We start from the raw sequence: 20,063 nt of genomic DNA, 5'->3' as shown, positions 1-20,063 counted from the left end.
GGGCAGGGAGATGCGAAGAAAGGAGACATTCTCTCCAGCTCCAGCTGCCCTATTCCAAACACAGCACTGTTCCCTCTGCTACCTCTGGACCACATCCCAAGAGCTCATGCCCAAGGGCAGACATTGCAGAGAGTGGGATGAAAGGAGAAAGAGCTAAGGATATGGAGTCTTAAGGCCTGGGTTCTAGTTTCAGCTCTACGATCAAGGAGCCTCCAGCCCCCAAGACGGGCTCCTCCCAGGGCTTCAGCATTAAACCCAGCAGCAAGCACTGCAGGCTGCTCTCCCACTCGCCCCCTCCTTGTCCCATGCCTGTTTCTCCACCTCTCCCTCATTTATATCTGGTGCTCTGTGTCCTGTCCTCTGTGCATATATTTCTTCCCTAAGACAGCTAGAGGCCCTGGTCTCAGAGCTGGCCCCACCAGGATAGTGGCCCATAACTGCCCACTGCCCCAAGGACAGTGCTCTGTACTTTGGATGATGCCAAAGACCTGGACCACGGCACGTCTGGTTCTGACCACCAAGTGATACAGAAGCATCTGTCTTGGGGCAAATCCTCTTGCCCTCCACCCTCTGAAATAAAACAAACACCTTGCAGGGCCCCTAAATCTTCACACCCCTCTCTTGGTTTTCAGTTCTGTTTTGTTCTTGTTTTTTTTTCCAAATTAGCTTCTGAATAACCCCAATGGAGGGGCTCTGCAGGTGGCACCACATGGCCACCATTCTAGAGAGTCCCAGCCTCTGTCAGGCTGCCTATCACTTGGGCAGCTTTATCCCCACAGCTCCGAAACAGTGACCTGACCAACAGAGTTTCAGATCTTTTCACTCCTGATGGCTTCCCAGCTAGCTGAGCCCACTCGCTGGAGCCTCCAATCTGCATCATTCCGACCTGCTGACCTGCCTATGGCCCCCAGCAAAGAACTTCATTAAGGCCAAGAATTTATTCCTCCATAAGCCCTTAATTTATTACTGCACTGATTGGGACTCTGAATGCTCCAAGGTCAGGAAAAGTCACACTCAATCGTAGACACCAACCTTCCCTTCAGCAGTTTCTCCTGCTGTCCGCTCCCAGGGGAGGGGAAGACAGAAATGCTTCTTGGAGAGATGCTTCTCCTTCTTGGAGGGACCCGAGAAGGTCTCTTCCTCCTTATTCACTCTTTCACAGCTGGTCCCAACTCCACCCCCTTCAGAGCACCCAGAAATTACAGCAAGGCAGATAGCACAGATGGCAGAGGAAAAGTGGAACGGCAGTCTTCACACCCTGGAACATCTGGGTCTGTTAAATTCTAGGTGATCCCCTCCCTACAACTTCTGAGCATGACTAGTTGAGCCCTGTCTGTCAGGACTGACTCAGAATCCTCCTAAGACTGCCTGTCTGCTTCCCCCAAAGCCCACCTAAACAGGCCCAGAGGGAATTCGAGACCATTTGTGAGTGTACGTGCATGCACTCGCATGGCTGGTCTGGATGTACATGAACTGTATACGCATACATGCGGGCGTATGTTTGTATACACATTTACCCCTATGTGTCCATGCATACGCAGAGAGAATATATACGTTATGTGTGCATGTGTGCATCCATAGACTCACTTCCTTATGGAAGTCGCATCTGACCTATCCCTTTCTTAACCTCTTATCTACGCTAACATTTTCCTCCACCCAATCCTAGCTACTCACTCCCATGGGCACATCTCGGAACTTGCCAACACGGAGAACTGCCCCATCTCTGAAATCACTAATTTAGACATCCTGCACTAACCATGATCTCTTATCTTTCCATGTGGATGCTCAATGACACGTGATACACCTTTCTTCACCTTACTGGGACCTAGCTACTTTTTCCATAACCATCAGGCCCCCTGCTGTCTTCTCCTTCCTCAATATCCAGCTGAGATCTCATTGTCCCTTCTTGGAAACCACCGTCTGGCCGGTATTTTCAACAACTCCTTTGCTCCTTTCATCACACCTCTTGCGCAAGTCTCCACCCTGGATGAATCTAAATGTCTGCTTTCGGCATGCCTACAGCCAGGCAGCTGAGCTCTGCTGAAGAAAAGCCCTACAACTAAACAGAGTGGTTCCACCATGAATGAATGCCATCAACCTTGACGGGACCCTCCACACTGCCTAGAAATCCTACTCTATTTCTCAAGTTGGCTCACATTTCTACTCTTTACTAAAACCATAGCAATCCCTTTCCACTTTCTACAAACCTTCCCAGCCCTCCCCTATTAGTTATTAGCAAGTGGCTCCCCTACTTCATAGAGAAAACGACAAGCCATCAGATGGGAGCTACTTCAACTTGCCGTCAAATCCGCACGCTTCTGCCTCTACCACATCCCCCTTCCCCCTCCTGCAGAGAGCTGATTTTCATCGTTTTCTCCACCCCATCTCCTCACCATCTCAGAGACCTCTCTCACTCCTGTATTTTCAAACTTTCCTTCGCTACCAGTGCCTACAACCAAGCACGTCTCCCATCTTACAACATGCCACCTGCCTCAACCCCACACTTGCCCCATCACAGTTCTTGTCCTTTCTCTCTTCTTCAAAGCCATGTTTCTGAAAAGGTTAAAATTTCTCTGTCGCCTCGTTTACTCCCCAATTCACTCCAGTTTGGCTCCAGTCCCTCTCACAGCACTGAGTTTTCACCAAGGTCGCCGAGGCCCTTCCACCCCAGGTGCTCATTGTTCAGTCCTTCTGTTACGTGGCTCTCTGCAAGCTGACTGGTCATCTTGTCCTGAAAATTCTTTCTTTCCTTGGTTTCCGTGGCACCACACCATCCTGCTCTACCCCTTCTCTACCACTCTTTACTCTTTCATTTTTACCCTCTCTTTAGCACAAAGGGTCAGGCAAAACTGAATTTCAGTTCTACCCCTGCCGGGTACCAACATGGGACACTGAGCAAGTTGCACCCTCGTTATGTGCCTGTTTTCTCAACCTTAAAATGTGAAAAACAGATATGCAAATAATAACAGATTATCATTTCAAGAAGTAGTCAATATAAAAATTACTAATGAACATTTTAATAAACAATTGTTTTTAAATGTGTAATTTACACTTAAACTACATCTCAATTCAGATGCTAAATCTTCATTAGAAATACTAGATCTATATTTAAATTTTAAATAGCTAACAGTTGAAAATGTAAACTCACCACACAGGTTGTTCTAAAGTTCTTCAAGAAAGTTTATTTACATTTAAGTTAATTAAACTTTAAAATGAAAAAAAAATTGGCAACTATACTGGACAACACAGGTCTAGCACACAAAATGCAATCAATAAATGAGAATTTTTATCACTTCTGTCAGTGACCACTCCTTCTCTATGTCTGACTCTTCCTTCCCTATTAAGTATTGGTGTTTTTCAGTGCTCATCCTAGGCCCTCTTTTCTTCTCACCCTGTATATTCTATACTCCCATAACTTCAATGATCATTCATACACCAACGACTCCCCTGAATCTGTATCTCTTGTCCAGACCTTATCCCTGAGCCCTGGACCTATACATCTGACTACCTCCTCCATAGCTTCACAAGAATGTCTGAAAACATCTAAACTCTATGTGTCCCAATTCATCTTGTCTTCTAATCCCCAAACTTCTCTTCCTTCCATTACCTCAGTGCATTCATTCCAATTCATCCAGTTGCTCAAATCATAAACCTTAAGAGTCATCATGGTTTCCTCCTCCTCATCAACCCTCAGAGCCAATCAATCACTCTTTCCTGTCCATTGTACAGTACGTGCTGCTATAATACTTGTTTTGAAAGAGCACCTTCATTCCAATGCAGTCAATGTATTAGGAAACAGTTTAGCATAATGCAAACTGTGCCTTTGTTTATGTGTGATTTGGTCCATAATCAATACCAGATAAACAGAGGAAAGTCTACCCAGCTGAAGAGAGCTGTGTAAGAATACGCAGAATGCACACTTCAAACATACAGCAGCTTCCTAGAACACTACCTGTATCATAAGCCACATCCATCGGGCTACAACTTTCCAACCGATTCCAGAGAACTCGCCTTCTACCACTTCGCAATAACTCACAAGCTACAACCTTTTCTCATGCCCACTGCCAACCAAACTCCAGGGTTTTTTCAAGGTAGAGTGCCAATATTTATTGTAGTATTTATGTATTTCTTAGCCATTTAACATGTGTAAAATTATGCTACAATTTTTATTAGATTCCTATCTTTTTTTATATGTCACTGATGAAGTTTTTGAGTATTGTGCTCCTAACCCCATTTTTATTGCAACTTTTTATTACAACTTTTCATAGCACGGTGATTTTTAAGAAGGTCTATGCTGCATTATAGGAGAACTGACTGTACCATTTAATACTCTAGAATCAATCCATTTCTCTACATTTCCACTGCTATCAGTTCAATCCTGGTAACTATCATCTTTCACCTGGGCTGTAGCAATGGTCTAATTCTGTGGTTCTCAACCAGGGACAGTACCTCCCCACTCCCACCCCTGTCTAGGCCCCTTGAAATGTATGTGCATATGGCGGGGATGGAGCGTTTTCAGCTGTCGCAATGACTTAGAAAGAGGCACTACTAGCATCCAGTGAACAGGGGGGACAAGAATGCTACAAGTTCAGCAATGTTGTCCATACAATGATTTCTTCCACCTCAAGATGCCAAATATAGCCCCATTAAGAAAAACCAGTACTGATCCCCCCCATATCAACACCCAGCTCTCTCTACACTGTAGCCAGAAAGAGCTTTTTCAAAATGCACAGCAGATCATGCCTCTCCTACGTTTAGTGCCCTTCAATAGCTTCCCCTTACCCTAAGGATAAGGAGGAAAATCTAACCTGTGGCCTCCCCCTCCAGCTTCATCCCTCGCCACTCTCCTCTCTACCCCACGTTCACTATGCTCCAGGTAGTCATTCATTCAACAAATAATGACTAAACATCACCGTGTGCCAGGAGCTATTCAAAATGATGAGGACAGAACAGTGAACGGAGGAGACAAATATTCTCCACTCTCATGGAACTCACATTCTACTTCCATGAAGCTGCCAGGCTTCTCCTTACCACAGGGCCTTGCCACATGCTTATCAGCCAATTCCTACTCATCCTTCAGATCTCAGCTTAGACACCCTTCCTCAGGGAACCATTCTCTGATCCCGCCCCCCTGTCAGGCCCCCTTATGAAATGATGCCACGACTCTGGACTTAGCAGTGTTATAACGTAATTAGAATTATTTAACATCCATCTTTTCTGTTGTATTTCCAGGCCTAGTACAGTACCTGGAACACCGAGGGCACTCAAGAATATGTGTTTACTGACAAAGATGTGTATGTTTATATATATATCCATGTCTTCATGCTTTATGAATACGTATGTATAAACATTCGTGCCTGTGTATATTTCCATATATTTCTGAAAGTGAATATGTGACTATGTATTTACACCCATACGTATGAATGGAAACACACATACAATTTTGGATATGCCTACTTGGGTATATTCATTCACTTGAGTAAACACGTGTATATTCATGTACGTGTGTGTGTGTGTGTGTGTGTGTGTGTGTGTGTTCTTCTGGCTCCTCAGTGACAGCTCTGACCTCCTGGAGGGAGCTGGGAGCAGGGCCCCAAGTCTTCTCTAAGCTGACAGTTCAATAAGAGTGTAAGATCATTCAATGACACTCCAAATGTCAGCAAACACTGGCTTGCTCCACTCTGCTACAGGGGAAGTGGGTGGAGGCGGGCGATGTGGCAGCCTGGCCACTGAAAAGCTGCTCTTCCCTGACGCAGTGCACACCATTTCTGGACAGGAGAGGCCTTAAGAAATGGGGATGGTAAATTCAGTCCCAGATGACTCAATGGGCAGGTCTTGGCAGCCAAGCAGACCAAGACCCCCCCTACTTTTTCCATGGGCAAAGTTCTGCTCACCGAGTTGAGGAGAGGAAAAGGAAGGAAAACGGGGAGGAAAGAATAAGATCAAGGACAGGAGGGGTGCCTGGGTGGCTCAGGCGTTGAGCATCTGCCTTCGGCTTGGGTCATGATCCCCGGGTCCTGGGATCGAGCCCCGCATCGGGCTCCCTGCTTGGCGGGAAGCCTGCTTCTCCCTCTCACACTCCCCTTGCTTGCGTTCTTCCCTCTCTTGCTGTCTCTGTCAAATAAATAAATAAAATCTTAAAAAAAAAAAAAGGACAGGAGAGGGCCCTAGAGACAGCCAGGGCCTGGGTCACACAGGGGGAAAGAAGGGCACGGAGTAAGACGTTACGCAATACCCACGCAACCCTGGCAATGACCTCTCTGGCTTGCTCTTATTATTACTCTTTTTAAGGGAGCAGGAATCTTTGTGCACCCTGCACTAACTCATGCCATAAAAAGGTCAGAAAGACCACCATGTCCCTGGACCTCCAGGGTCCTGCAGCCTCTCTTGACTGGCTACTGGCAAAACTGGCCCAAAGTCCGGAACTGAGTCATCTCTCCTGCTGGGCCCTCAGGTGCATCTGGAACCTGATGTGGCTGGAGGGCAGAAAGGAAGGGATTAGACCCCTCTAATGCCACTCGCCTCATGCACTCTAGTTTCTCCTAGACCTGCTCAGGTTACCTACCAAGACGCAATCACAAGGCCAACTGGGAACAGAGTCTCCAGTTTTCACTTGTACCCATTTTCCTCCTACGGCTCGGCACAGTCCGCAGAGAACCACAATGAACAGACTCAGGACAGCTTGCTTTGAACCCCAGCAGCATCAAGGTAGCCTTGAGTGGCCATGTTAACACATGGGTCGGCTGTTTTCCTGCCTCTCTGCCAAGGAACCTGGAGGCAGGGAACTACCCAGACACCAAAAAGTCTAGTGAACTTCACAGAGCAATTGTTCATGGTCAGCGCCTGCCTTGCCTGGCCGGGCCTTCACATTGCATTTGCTGAGGCCAGCAAGCACCCTCAGATGCACTCTGACAGCTGGCATATTATGTTCCAGCAGCACAGATCTAGCCACAGCCTCATGTAGAGCCCCGCCAAGCCCTGCGTGAGAGGGCCTGTGGAGCCAGCTCTCAAACATCAGTCAGCCACTGACTGTTGACTGAGCACGTACTCTGTACCTAGTGCTGACTGGGACACCTCAGACACAGAGAGGAACCAGCTTGTCTCTGTGCTCCAGATAGACAGGTCTGTGAGGAAACAGACAGGAACTCAGTTTCAATAGTCAAAGATCACTGATATCCAAAGGGTCAAGGAGTCTCAAGACAAGAGACTGACTGCTGACCTTCTCAGAAGAGGTGATACCTGAGCTGAATCCTCAAGAAGAGCGAACGTGCCTTATGAAGATGACTGGAGGACGATTCAGACAAAGGTAAGGCCACAGTCCGAGACCTGAAGGTAGGACAGAGCCTGGCCCCCTTAGCCAAAGATGGAAGGTAGTTAGTAGCTACTGCTCAGGTCCAAGGGAGATTAGCTGGAGAGGCAGGTAAGGGTCAAAGTACAAACAAGCTAAGGACCAAGTGTAAAGGACCTGAGTACCAGGGGAAAGCAAAGGAGTTCACAAATGTTGCCACAAAGAATGGCTGCTCTGAGACTGACGGAACAAAGTCCAAGGTCATTCTCCTCTACTGTTCCTCCACATGTTCACTTAGCCCCAGCCCATACACACACCAAAAGCATGTTGCTCCCCTTGCCTGGAAAGTCTTCTCTCCTCTTCAGATTCATATTCCACCTCCCTTGAGTGCCCAGTTCATGACCCAAATCCTCACAATACCTTGTCTTACCCATCAAGACCTCTCTCTTCTCTAAGCCCCTGTGGGAGCCACTACTCTGACCCCTGGCGTGTTCTCTCTTATTTCCTGGGAGTCACCAACCTGATCAGCGGCATGGGGTTCTTAAGGCTGCTCCAGGGCTGTTGCCCTTACATCAGAATTACAGGGGTGAGTCTCTCTAGCAGACTCAGACTCTTGGAGGAAGGATCCCAACAGAGGGATGGGAAGGATCCCTATCTTGGGAGCCTATTCCTACACTTCCCTTCTTCTGCTTACCTAGAAAGCATAGCACATCCTAGGAAAGTACAGTTTTCTGGGTAATTCATTCTCCGCCAGGCCCCAATTTCGTAGCTGCACGGGGTCCCCCCCAGCCTACAGCTCCAGCACCCACTCCCCAGGTACTTGGTGCTTCAATAGGGCCAGTCTCCTTCCTCATACTCAAAGGGAATCGGGCTCTAGTTTCCACAGTCCTTCTCACATGAGCAAGGCTCTGATGGGGCGAGGCAGGACCAAAGCCAGCCTGAACCAATTCTACCTCCCAACCAGAGGGAGATACCAGGGCAACTCAGGATGGTCAGAGGTCACACTCATGATCACATCAAAGAAGGATACTTTCCCAGAGGCTCAGCTAGTGCCATATCTCTCCTAAAGACAATGCAGCTCAGCCCAGTGATTCAGTTCTGAGCAAGAACCTAGAAAGTCCCCTTCGTTGGGACTTCTCCACACATCTGGATGACACCGCATAGGACAATGTTATAGTCTACCCCGCAGCCTGGTCCCCAAGCAGCTCCCCACTCCCAGAAAGGTCCACACCCTTCCAGTGCATATTAGTTAGGGAAGAGGAAGGAGGGATGTTGAGAAAAGAAAACAAAAGAAATGGAAAGAGATGACAACAAAAAGAGGAGAACAGAGATGAATAAAGAAAGCAAGGGGGGAGGGGATCTGAGGCACAGGAGACCCGGAGGAAGCACCCGAGTGGGGCTCAGACACAGTACCTTTTTCAGATTAATCCACTGCTTGAAGTAATCCGCCACCGGCAAGCCCAAGTACTGGCACTGGCCTGGGAGCCTACAAGAAAGGGAAAAGAGAACAAGTTGGGAACACCCATGTCCCAGGTATGAAGTCTGAATCTAGGAAATGCAAACACAACTCCTCCGGAGGCTAACCCATTAGCCACGTGTCCCACCCTGCCCAAGAAGGGCACCCCACCTCTAGCACCCTGGACACTGGGCTCCAGACCTAAATGGGAGCACCTGGAGCCTCTGTTCGAAATAACACCAGCAGCTACTATTTTCTGATGGCCTGCAGCATGCTAAGGATCTTACTTGCACTGGCACGTGATTCCGCAGCATGATGCGGGGAGGTATTGTTGCCTACCTTTTACAGATGAGAAAATGAAATTCTGAGGGGTCACCTAAGGTCCCACGGCTAAAAACTGATAGTGCCAAGAACTGAACCCAGGTCTATCTCACCCCAAAGCCTACGTTCTTTCCAATGCAGCAGTTTGTAGCTGTTTTGTTATAGCAGAGAGGCAGGGATCTAAGATGGGAGGAGAGAGAGAAGAGCACGTGAGTTGGTGATCCCGCTGGGCAGGGGCTCCAGTTCACATTTAAGTTTCTAGCAAGAGGTCTTCTGCCGACAGAGAAGAGACCATGCAAAAGGATAAGAGATCAGAATTTAAACCAAGAGCCCATTCTTATTTTTTCTTATGATTTATAAATGGTCTTTCCCTCTAAATAGGATGTCGTACCTGCATAAATCCATTCAACCAAGCATTTACTGAAGTTTAATAATAGGCAGGCACTTAGGACTCAAAACGCAAGACTTAGCCCCTGCTTTTAAGGGGCTCACAATTTGTTCAGTGGGACAGACAATAAAAGAAATAGACTAAACAGCCTTAAGTTGGGAGCACTGGGATACATGAAAACATGGAGGAAGATACCAGAAATAGTAGCTGGAAAAGAACATAGAACTTTCTTGCTAAGAGAAGAGCTTGGCCATAGGCAATGGAAAGCCTCTGAAGAGCTGTGATTTACAAAGATTTTTCTGGGGACAACAAAAACAATACCCTGAAAAAGCTGGGTAGTAGCCCAGAGCTAGACAAAGGCTGTAGAAATAACAAGCAAGGAACAGATATGAGATGTGCAGGATGGGATGTGGGACCCAATGAGAGGAAGCGGTAGAGCCCAATTCAAAGTTTGTGGCTTGGCGAGCTTCATGCTACTCCCTGAGTTAGACACAGAGAGGGAGGCAGGGGCACAGAGAGGATATCGGACACTCAGAACTGACCAGTATTTAGTCAATTTAATGACTGTTTTTAAATTCTCTGCCCAAGTCACGGTGGACTGCTCACTGCCTCATCCCTGATGCACCACTGGAAGGAGGCGCAAGTTGAGAATGCAGTTTTATGTACGTGCATGGCACATGGTGGGCGCTCAATGTCTGCTGAGTTCAAAGTGCCTAGAAGACATGTGGCAGGGTGATGATATCTACAGAGGCGGCTGCATATCCAGTTTTTNGAGAGAGGGAACACAAGCAGGGGGAGTGGGAGAGGAAGAAGCAGGCTCATAGTGGAGGAGCCTGATGTGGGGCTCGATCCCATAATGCTGGGATCACGCCCTGAGCCAAAGGCAGACGCCCAACCACTGAGCCACCCAGGCGCCCCCTGCATATCCAGTTTTGAGCAGAGGTCTGGACTGGAGATATAAACTGCTGAATTGTTAATGTAATTTAAATGAAATTAAAGCCAAAAGAGTAGATCTTCAGGGAACAGTATGGAGTGAGATGAACAGAGGGCCCAGGCTAATGTCATGGAGGTGTTACTGAGCAAAAATGAAATCAGGTCACCCCCAGAAGACCATCGCCACACACAGGGAAGTCACCACTTTACGTGGCAATCAGCTCTAGTTTTGGACTCCTTCAATTCTAGAACATCTTTTCTTAATACTAAACTAAAATCTGTCTCTCTATAACTTCTACCCATGAGTCTTTAGAAACTAGAGAGTGAGACTTCCATCTCTTCCTTACAGAGTACTCCCAAGATCTGAGGGCCCAAGAAACTTCCCCAGAGGTCCCTTCTCAGCTCCTTCCAGAATTCCACAGGAGATAACGTACCATGAGTCAGGACGCACCCAACCCACCCTCATTCCTAGAGCTCCTGGACCTTTTTCAGGGTATCAGATACCCAGAGTCACACATGCTCTTTTGACCTCACTTTATATCAACCTGTGGTCAACCTAAACAACCTAAAAGCACACTTCCCCTTTCTGGAATATATACAACTGATTTTTGAGCTTCAATTACAGGTCATTAGTGTCAAATGCCATGGAGTGGTCAAGCAAGATGACAGCTGAGAAAAACCCAATGAATTTGGCATCAGTGGGTTGGCAGGAGCAGAAGGCAGCATGCAACGTGTCAAACAGTGAGTGAGATAAGGAAGTGGAGACCACAGTATAAACTCCTTTTTGAGGAAGTCTGGTAGTAAAAATCCAGTTAAGATGACTGGTTCCACCCCAGAAAGTTCCAGGGCAGTCCAGCCTTCCCTCCATTACTCCATTATTTGGCAGACACTGAGGGGAAACTGATCCCCATGTTTCAGGCAGTACAGTAAGGATTTACTTTTCTAAGACCCAAGATCTCTTACTTGAAGGGGAGGTTCCTCTCAAATATCCAGGTGGTGCAGGGACATTAACTACAAACAGTCAATTTTCCAGAAGGGAATTCTGGCTGAGACCACGATGAAGGACTATCCAGGTAGCACATCCCCATGTGGAAACCAAGGACCAAGAATGTAAGGACACCAGGCAAGGTTCTGAAGGCTGAAAGACAGCCTTAGGAGCTACAATGTGGTTGCTTAAGGAGAACTGTATCATTTGGATAACTTTCTTATTTCCTTCCATTTTTCTTTCATGTTCCTTATCCTTGTTATTTGTGAAAATGCTTGCTGAGCTCAGCTATTGAAAAACCGCATTAAGGCCTGTGAGGGAAGGGGCCATCAGAAGCAGCAGAATCTGCAAAGGAATAGGTTGGGGGACCGGCCAGCAAAAGGCAGGGGTCCTGGGGCACCTATCGTACTCTCCCTTAGCCACTCCCAGTGCCCCAATTCTTTTAGATGACATGGACCAGGAGTCCTATTGGCTGTGGCTAACCCTGGTGGGGGGGCGCAGGGTGGGGGGGAGGGGTGGCGGCTACCTCTTCAGCAAGATTTCAAAGGTAGACATTTCTACCCAGGTAGGAAGGGTCTGGCATAATAGAATCCTACCCAATCCTCTCGGAGGAGGACCTATATATACCAGGGGGGCTGTGTCAAAGACAGACTAGTCAGACCATCAGGCGCGTTGGTCTGCCTCAGATATGGCTCAGCGGGAGCCCTGAACACTATCTGTACCCCGTGGCTGACTGAAGGAGAGGAAGACGGGACTGTAATTCTCACTCAGGATCCAGGACTTGCAGGTACACATGCAGTTTGCAGACTCACAGGCATTCGGGTTGCTGAGTCCTCCAGTCTGTGGCTGCTCCTAGCCCTGTGACTCCAAGACACAAGCAGACGAGATCCAGCAGGGTCCAGGCCCATCTTCACAAGAGACACAGAGCCAAATGCCAGAACTTGAACTTCCAGGTGCCTCATGGGAAGACAGCTACACATCTCTATGACAGAACCCTACCCAGCTCAGAGAGCACCAAGAGAAACTGTGAGAAAGGGAAGTCAGAGCAGTTGTCGTCCCCTATATAAAATAGGAAAGTAATGCCCAGAGGAGAAAAAGGATTTGCTCGATCACACAACAAGCCAAGGGGAGAACGAGAAGTAGGATCTCAGCCTTCCGACTGCACAAGGCATCCGTCATGCACATGCACTCGGAGTTCTTTACAGCCCCTGGGAAGGCAAGGGCTGGAGCCTTAGAGAGGCAGGTAGCATGCTAAGCATGGTGGTTACTGCCCAAGGTCACACCTGGCTCCAAGGTTCTTAGGAGCCTAAGGCTAGGGTCTGTGGGTACCAGGGGGTACATGGTTCCACCAATTTGGAAAAGAAGAGGACAAAAGTCCCCCCGGCACGAAGGGTCACATGAGTTCCCACCAGATACTGATCCCAGGAAAAGAGCCACTGGCAGTGCGCCCTGGACTAGCCCACGGGCATGAACGTGCAGGCAGGTTTATGGTGCCCAGGTCTCCATGCAGCTGGAATCACTGGGCACAGAGCTCCTCAACTGCCCAAACATCATCTGGCCATGCTTATTACTGTTGCCCAATGAAATTTTATGCACCAAGTCCACAGGTGTGATTTCCCCTTCTTTATGAGGGTCGGAATGACATCACTGATGGCCAATAGAAAAGAGCCAATTATGTCCAGGCCATAAAAAGGAATGAGATTTTTTCAACCAAATCAAAACTTCCTTCAGCTTCATGAATGCAAGGGGCCCCCTTTAAGGGGCCCCCTTTAAGGAAGGCCCCCCAGTCCTGCCGTGGGCTCTAAACCAAGGGATTACGATCACTTTCCAAATACTGTGGGGCCTAGGGCTGGAGAGGGGATCCGCCTTCAGCATTTACCACGTGATGCTGCTCCTATCACACCGGGCCCTAGGGTCATCAGCACGGAACATCAAACCCTCCTCAAAGACGCCTGACCAGCTCCTCACTACTTCTAACTCCAGGCAGGAGTTAGAAAAGATGGGGTATTCCTCAAGTTCCCTTATTACTCCTTCCAAATAACAAAAAAGAAAGCAGAGAGCCCTCCCCCACTTAGAAAGAACAGTGTGGGAGGAAGAGGGGTACAAGAAACTGCCCCCTCCAACAAGCATAGGGTACAAAGCATAAGGAACCCGGCCCTCCCCACCCACCCCTCATCCCGCCCCACCACCTGCAGCCCAGTGCTTGGGCTGGGCCCAGACAGCCCTGATGGCAAACAGGTGTGACCAGCTCGGCGCCAGCCAAGGCAGGGGACTAGCTCATTAAGGGAACACCACCCTCGCTAATAGGTAGGGGCAGGATGAAGCCATTGTGAACAGGAGCTCAGCTTTGAAGATTAGGTGACGCAGAGCTGGGGGGCTCTGCTAGAACTGCTAGGCTGGAGTTGAGGAGGCCAGCAGCATCCATGGAGGTCTGACAGACTGGCAGACACCAACAGCCAGGACCAGCAGGAGCGCAGGCACCAGGGCTGGCAAAAGTTATGCACGCCAATTCCTTCTGTGCTTTTCCCTCTCTAAGTCTTAGGGGCAACTCCAAATCAGGGAGATCCAGGCCACTCTCACTTTTACCAGACTTGAACCCTTAAAGAACAGGAGGCCAGCCAGATCTGGAGCCGTATATGATCTTTCTGTCTCTCTGGGAAGGCCATGAGGCCCAGATCTTGAAGTAATGTAGGCTGTCAGTCCTGGTGTCCAAAAGCTCAGGAAGGCACATACGGCTCACCTGCAAAGGCAAACTATTTTGTCCCATCTGATATGCAGAAACGGGGAGTATTAAGGAGCAAAGGCAAGAGTAGGGAGAAAGGCTTGGTCTTCTCCTAAGTCACAGTTGTGTCACGGAGGGCCAGAAGAGTCAGCCTGGGCAAGGAATAGGCCAACAGACCCAACCAATCAGCCAGGTGGATGTTCCTGCCAAAGGGACACCTATGAAGGGGAGTGGGGCTTGTTTCCAGGAGGGTCTCTACGCTTGCTCACTCTGATACAAACATGCACGTGGAATGTTGTCACTGGCTGTCCTGCGTTTCAGAGCTGCCAGGTTTCCGAGGCCGAGGGAAAGGTCCCATTCCCAATGGATCCCAGTCTGGGAAGTGCACCCAGTCAGAGCCTTCACAGCCTGTGATGAGTCTGCATCCAGCACAGGCAGGCTATCCCAGCCGAGGCAGCACTTAGCTAGGGACACAGCTCTTTGTCTCTCCTGTTTCTGTTCCCCCCCACCAGAGGAGATAAACAGACCCTGGGTGATAAACGGCCCGCCTCTCACGATCACTTTTCCTCAAGTTGAGGAGAGTAGCTAGTGATGGATGGGCTGGAATTTGGTTATCGGGAAGGGCTGTCAGCCAGAGGTGCCTATCTCCTCCCCCACTACGCAGGGCATCATTACACTGTGGCATCGAGGTAAAATATGAGCAAGGGGAGGGAAGGAAGAAAGAGGGGAAGGCTGGGCTTCCACACAGAGCAAATTGAGCTACAATGACAGCGGGCACATGGCTGGGACGTTAGTTATCTGCCGCGACACCTTTATCTCTGTGCAAATTGGTCCTTCCTCCCCCACCGCATCCTCTTGTACAAACAGAGGCAGGCACAATGTGTCACCACTGCAATAGCGTAGCAATTTAACCCGAATTAGTGAGGGGGTCAAGCCAGGAAATAGGGGTTTCTCATTTCAACAGGTTCCTTAGTCTCTGCTCTGAACCACCACATTGGGGGGAGGAGGGTGGACAGAAAGCAGACTCATAATTAAATTCACTCACTTGGCCACCGCTGATGTATAAAAAATTAATGCTGGAGCCTCGTACTTATCAAAGCCGGTTAGTTTCTGTCTCACCTTCGAGGCGCACCATGGCAGAAGACGTGGCCTGGGCCACCCTGGCGGGCTGAGCACCCAGTGCTTTCAGACCAGGCGGGGGTCAGCAAGCTCAGGAAGGCAGACAAAGGTGCTGCCCGAGACAGCAGCCCCATGCCAGCAAGCCCTCCTAGAAGCCTACAGGATAGAGTGCAGGGTAGGGTGAAGGACGGAGGCCAGGGGGAGGTGTTGCAGAAGTATTAAAGATGGTCCTGGGCAGTTCAAGAATACGCTGCAGTCTACGGACAGAAGAGGCGTTCTGGCTCCACTCTCCACCCAACGTCCAGGGTGCTTTTAGAGCGGTGTCCAGTAACCCTTCTCTGCCCCCGAGACAGATACACACACACACACACACACACACACACACACACACACACACAGTTGTGCTGAAATTGAGGAAGCCACTGGCAGCACTGACGGCAATGACAAGGCTAAAAGAGCCAGGAGTAGAGCAGTCAGGCCCATTCCCCAACGGCTCCCTCAGAGCTAGAGGGGGGCAGGGGGAGGGAGAGTGCAGGACAATCCCCACCCAGCACACGGCTCTGTCGCACTAAGAGACAACTTGGTCAAGTGCCCACGTGTCCTTCAGCAAGTTGCATCACCTCCATGCCCTGCTCTATGAAGGTTGTAGGAGCCAGCCAAGGGAAACACATTCCTACATAAGCACTCATAGAAGGGAAATCTGGCTATAAGGAGGTCAGCTGTGACCAAACCTGCCACAGCCTTTGGAGAGGCTTCCGGACCACCTGCCTTGAGAAGACAGTGCCTTACTCAGGAAAAATATGCTGGAGAAGCTTTGCTAGGGATGACACAGAAAGGGAAAGTCTAAAACCACTGAACAATGGCAAAAAATGAATTCCAAGAAGCCCGGGGATGAGAGGAGGAGTTGTGCAAGGAGGAGGCGGCACCTTGGGACTCATTCTCCAAATCTAAAGAATCAGTACACAAATAGGAGGGAACAAAAAATCAAGGCCCTAGTCTAGACACAAAATGGGAGAACATTCTACCTCAATTGCTACCACAGACTTAACGGTATCACTGAGACCCAGGACCCTCAAGGGCAGATGCCAATCAAACCTGATTCCTAGACTCAGGGAGCTTCCAAGACCACCCAGAAGATAATCACAGCATGAAACATAATGATCACGCCAGGAAAGACGACAGAAAGGGCCATCCTATTTCTGGTGACGGGAGAGCACTGCTGGGGAGCACTTACAAACACTCTGCTTCAGTCCCCTCTGTTAGAACACACACACACACGCACACACACACTCTCTCTCTCTCTCTCTCTCCCTCTCTGTCCCTCCATTCGTTCTTCGCCGGCCCACAGCCCTGGGAGAGCGCCGACTTCTCAGCCCACTTTGCTCCCACACTTGCCCCCATCCTCTGGGACAGCTGCAGGTTACAATTCCAACCACAGGCTTCAGAAAGATGATACACTTGCTGGAGCCTGCAAAGGGTCAGGAGAGAGTACTGTTTGAAATACCAGCGTGACAGCTGGCTCCTTGTCTGTCTCTTCCTCGCCCACCCCCCTCCCCAAACTTGTCATGGTACAAGAAGTCTATAAGCAGCCCATCAGCTTTAAATATCAGTGTGCGTGAAGCAGGAGCACGAGAGCGAGGGAGCGGGAAGCAGACAGCGAGCGCCCCTGTCGCCACTGCCTGTCAGGGAACACTAATGAATTTCACCACCAGCAGCCATGCTTCAGATGGGGGGGAGGTGGAGGTGGGGAGTTTTCTAGAGAGAACTCGCAGTATTAAAACATCTTTTCCCAAAGCCCTGTTAATAAATGTCACTGCAGAGCCGAGAACTACGGCCGACTGCTAGGACTTCAAGGCAAGGGAGGGGTGGGGACAAGCCCTAAGGTCCTCCCAACAGAAGGAGAATGCCAAGTGTGAGGCTGGAGGGGGCCAGCTAAGTCCTGCAATTGGGCAGGTGACCACCATGACCCATGTTCATCTTATAAAGGCCTTGGGCTACCTAGCTGAGAGGACCAGGACAGGAAGGAAAGGCCTCAGGTGGGGGGAGATCACTGGCTGTGCCTTCCAGGCCAGACTTACTGTCCATCCCACTCCCCATCAACTTCAGCCAACTCACTTCACAGGGAGGCCCATGGGTAATGGACTCCAGGGGCTCCCTTCCAGATCTAGGGGAGACAGGGGAGGAAACTCTGGCACCAGATCCAACAGGAAGTACTTCCACCACAGGTGGCAGGAGCCAGAGCTTATCATAATCTCCATTTTACAGATGAGGACATGGAGGTTGAGTGGGAATGTGACTTTCCCAAGATCCTACAACTATTAAGTAGTACAGTCAGGACTCGAACCCAAGTCTCTTAATTCTAAAGGCCCATCTCTTTCCAGAGCACCATGCAGCTTCTCTGAGGAAGGGCTGATCACCTCATTGCCTCCCAGGCCCTGCCCGTCCCCTCCATTCCCTCCTACTGGTACACACGCACCTTTGGCCTGGCATAGGCCACAGCTGTCACGTAGCACAGGGCTGGGCTCCAGGCCAGGGTGAACCCAGCCTGGCAGAGAAAGCCCTGGGAGTGAGCCAGACCATCACCTGGGAGTCTCCACAGCTCAGAGGGCATGGCTGCAGGCATAAGCCTTCCCTCGGGTACCCTCTGCACAGCTCTGATCAGCAGTGTCTGATCTGGCAGCGACCTGCTGTGCAGGGGGCAAATGACATTTAATTTCCTCTTGGTTTCCCTATGGTACAGACGAAAGGCCGTCACCTGCGTCTGGGTCTGGCGGCACAGCTGGAAGTGTTCCCAGACATGCTGCTCTGGAGAGTTCCCAAACAGAAACCAGAACACAGGCAGAGCAGAGGGACGCCCCACAGGCCAGGCTGCTGGTCGTCCCCGAGAAAACCAACCTCAAATCCCCATTGCCAAGCAGTTGCTCGAAGCCTCCGAAAGGCACTGACATGTAAATGGCACCTCCCTGCTCCACTGCTTGCCGGCCCACTCACCAACCATTTCTCCCACAGGGAGCCCATGACCACAAGAAGAACACAAGTGCTACAAGAACCCTGTGGTGTTTAAGATGTGTATTAAGTATAATATGCACTTCCCCGGTGCCACAGATAGTTCAGGAAGTCAAATACCTTCTATCTCCCCAGCCCCTCTCCAGTGAAACAATAAGACAAGTGTCTCTCCAGGGTCTCCCCAAGGCCAATTCCTCCAAGGAAAGGGCACGGTGCCCCACCTATTGTGACTGTGGGAAGTGTCAGAGCTGCCACTAGGTCCTGGCTAGAGCTCTTTCCCAGACAGAATGGGAGAGGCCCCAGCAGGCAGCAGGGAGGAGGGTAGAGGGAGAGGAGGTGACAGGAGGTTTCCAGGGCACTTTGGTCAGTGTCTCAGCTGATGAGCTATTCTCTTTTTTGGCCAAGGAACTCAAGAGCTCCTTAGCAGTTTGAGCTGTTCCCAAGATATCTCACTCGTCCCCCACTAGTCTCCACCTGGCCTGTGGCCATCTTGACCCTTTGCCTGGGCTGCTTTTGTGTGGCCTACAATGCCCTCTGGAGGCTCCATGGAGAGGCATCCTGCAAGCGGTCAGGTTCTGGGATGTCGATTGATCTCTGCTCTGATGCACTCAAGGACATAGCTGTTTCCCTTACCCTCTAGGGCTGATCTCCTCTGCCCTGACCCCAGCTTCCCTGACTCCCTCAAAACATGAAAGCACTCGGCCTACACAGAGTCACACTGCCGGGTGGGCATTAGAATAGGCTAGTGGTTTTTAACTGTGCTCAATGGGGTTCTAGGATTCTAGAAGGGACATGAAGCTACCCTGTAGACTGGGAGAATAGGAGGAAGAATGGCAGGGCCTTGCCCCAGCTTCAACCAGAGAAGCTCAACTTTTATATACCTTGTAATATTGGGATTTCTTTAATATTTGGTTTTTTTTTTTAAAGTTTCCTGCTAAGATATACTACCCATTCAGTCTCTCTACTGTGCACCTCTGCGTTCTCACGGCATTTGTTCTGTATCTTCTCTGTATCTTCATCCTCCGCCTCACTCAGCCTGTAGTTAGTTACACGCAAGTTGCTTCCTGTCCCGATCACCTGTGCTCCTGACAGTCCCCAGCACAGGACTTCCCGGCCGCAGCAGCTCTCAGAGGGAGCTGACTTTGGGCTACTGCTGGAATACCGGCACTTCCAGCATACGCAGTGGTCAGCACCTTCAGGGGTAGTTTCCAAAAGACTTCTTGAAAGAGAAGGGCTGCAGTGGAGGATGACTGACATTCACAAAGAAAGTCCTGATGAAGACATGTGGCATATGCCACTCCTAAATCACCAAGTGGGGCACACCCGCTACCATCATCAATCACCCAAATCGACCTCTGGGGGAACCAAAGAGACTTCACAAATGGCCAATCTTTGGGCAAAATGCAGACATTCCAACTGGACATATCACTCATTATAAGTTTCCAAACCCTGAAGGTGGGACCATCCATGGAAACACAAGATGATGCTCATCAGGGTCTGTCGCCTTGCAGAAGAGTCACTAGTCTCACAATTCCGCTTATAGCACCGGAAATGGGTCAAGCCCCTTGGCCCCATAAGCCAAGCCCACTGCCTGGCCTCCTTCTCCAGCCAGCTCTGGGGAAGGGGCAGGAGGGAGGCAGGGGTCTGTGCTCCTCCTAGCTAAAGCCACTTGTTAATAGGCCCTAGATTCCCTTATCCCCGGGGAAAGGAAGGTAGCAATGAGCCCTCTCCCTCGCGCCACCCCCCCACCACATGCCTCCCAGCAGGGCCAGGGAAGAGAGCCATTAGTGTGTGCCTCAGCAGACAATGGGGAGGAGAAGTCTCCAGAGCAAAGGACAACTGCAG

At 49.8% G+C, this 20,063-nt stretch overlaps 1 protein-coding gene across 5 annotated transcripts in view; it reads right to left on the bottom strand.

The window, feature by feature from the left end:
• Window positions 1–20,063, bottom strand: part of ERI3 (ERI1 exoribonuclease family member 3) — a 126,412-nt gene that overhangs the window by 51,721 nt on the left and 54,628 nt on the right. For all 5 annotated transcript variants that reach the window (XM_040627390.1, XM_040627388.1, XM_040627386.1 and 2 more), the window contains one exon: window positions 8,702–8,774. In XM_040627390.1, the coding sequence (XP_040483324.1) occupies window positions 8,702–8,774 (73 nt within the window). The remainder of the gene's footprint in view (window positions 1–8,701; window positions 8,775–20,063) is intronic.

This window comes from Ursus maritimus, unplaced genomic scaffold, assembly GCF_017311325.1.
Source record: "Ursus maritimus isolate PB19 unplaced genomic scaffold, ASM1731132v1 scaffold_12, whole genome shotgun sequence".
Lineage (NCBI taxonomy): Eukaryota > Metazoa > Chordata > Mammalia > Carnivora > Ursidae > Ursus > Ursus maritimus.
The sequence above is the reverse complement of the archived record's forward strand: the minus strand, read 5'-3'. Positions and strand labels throughout refer to the sequence as shown.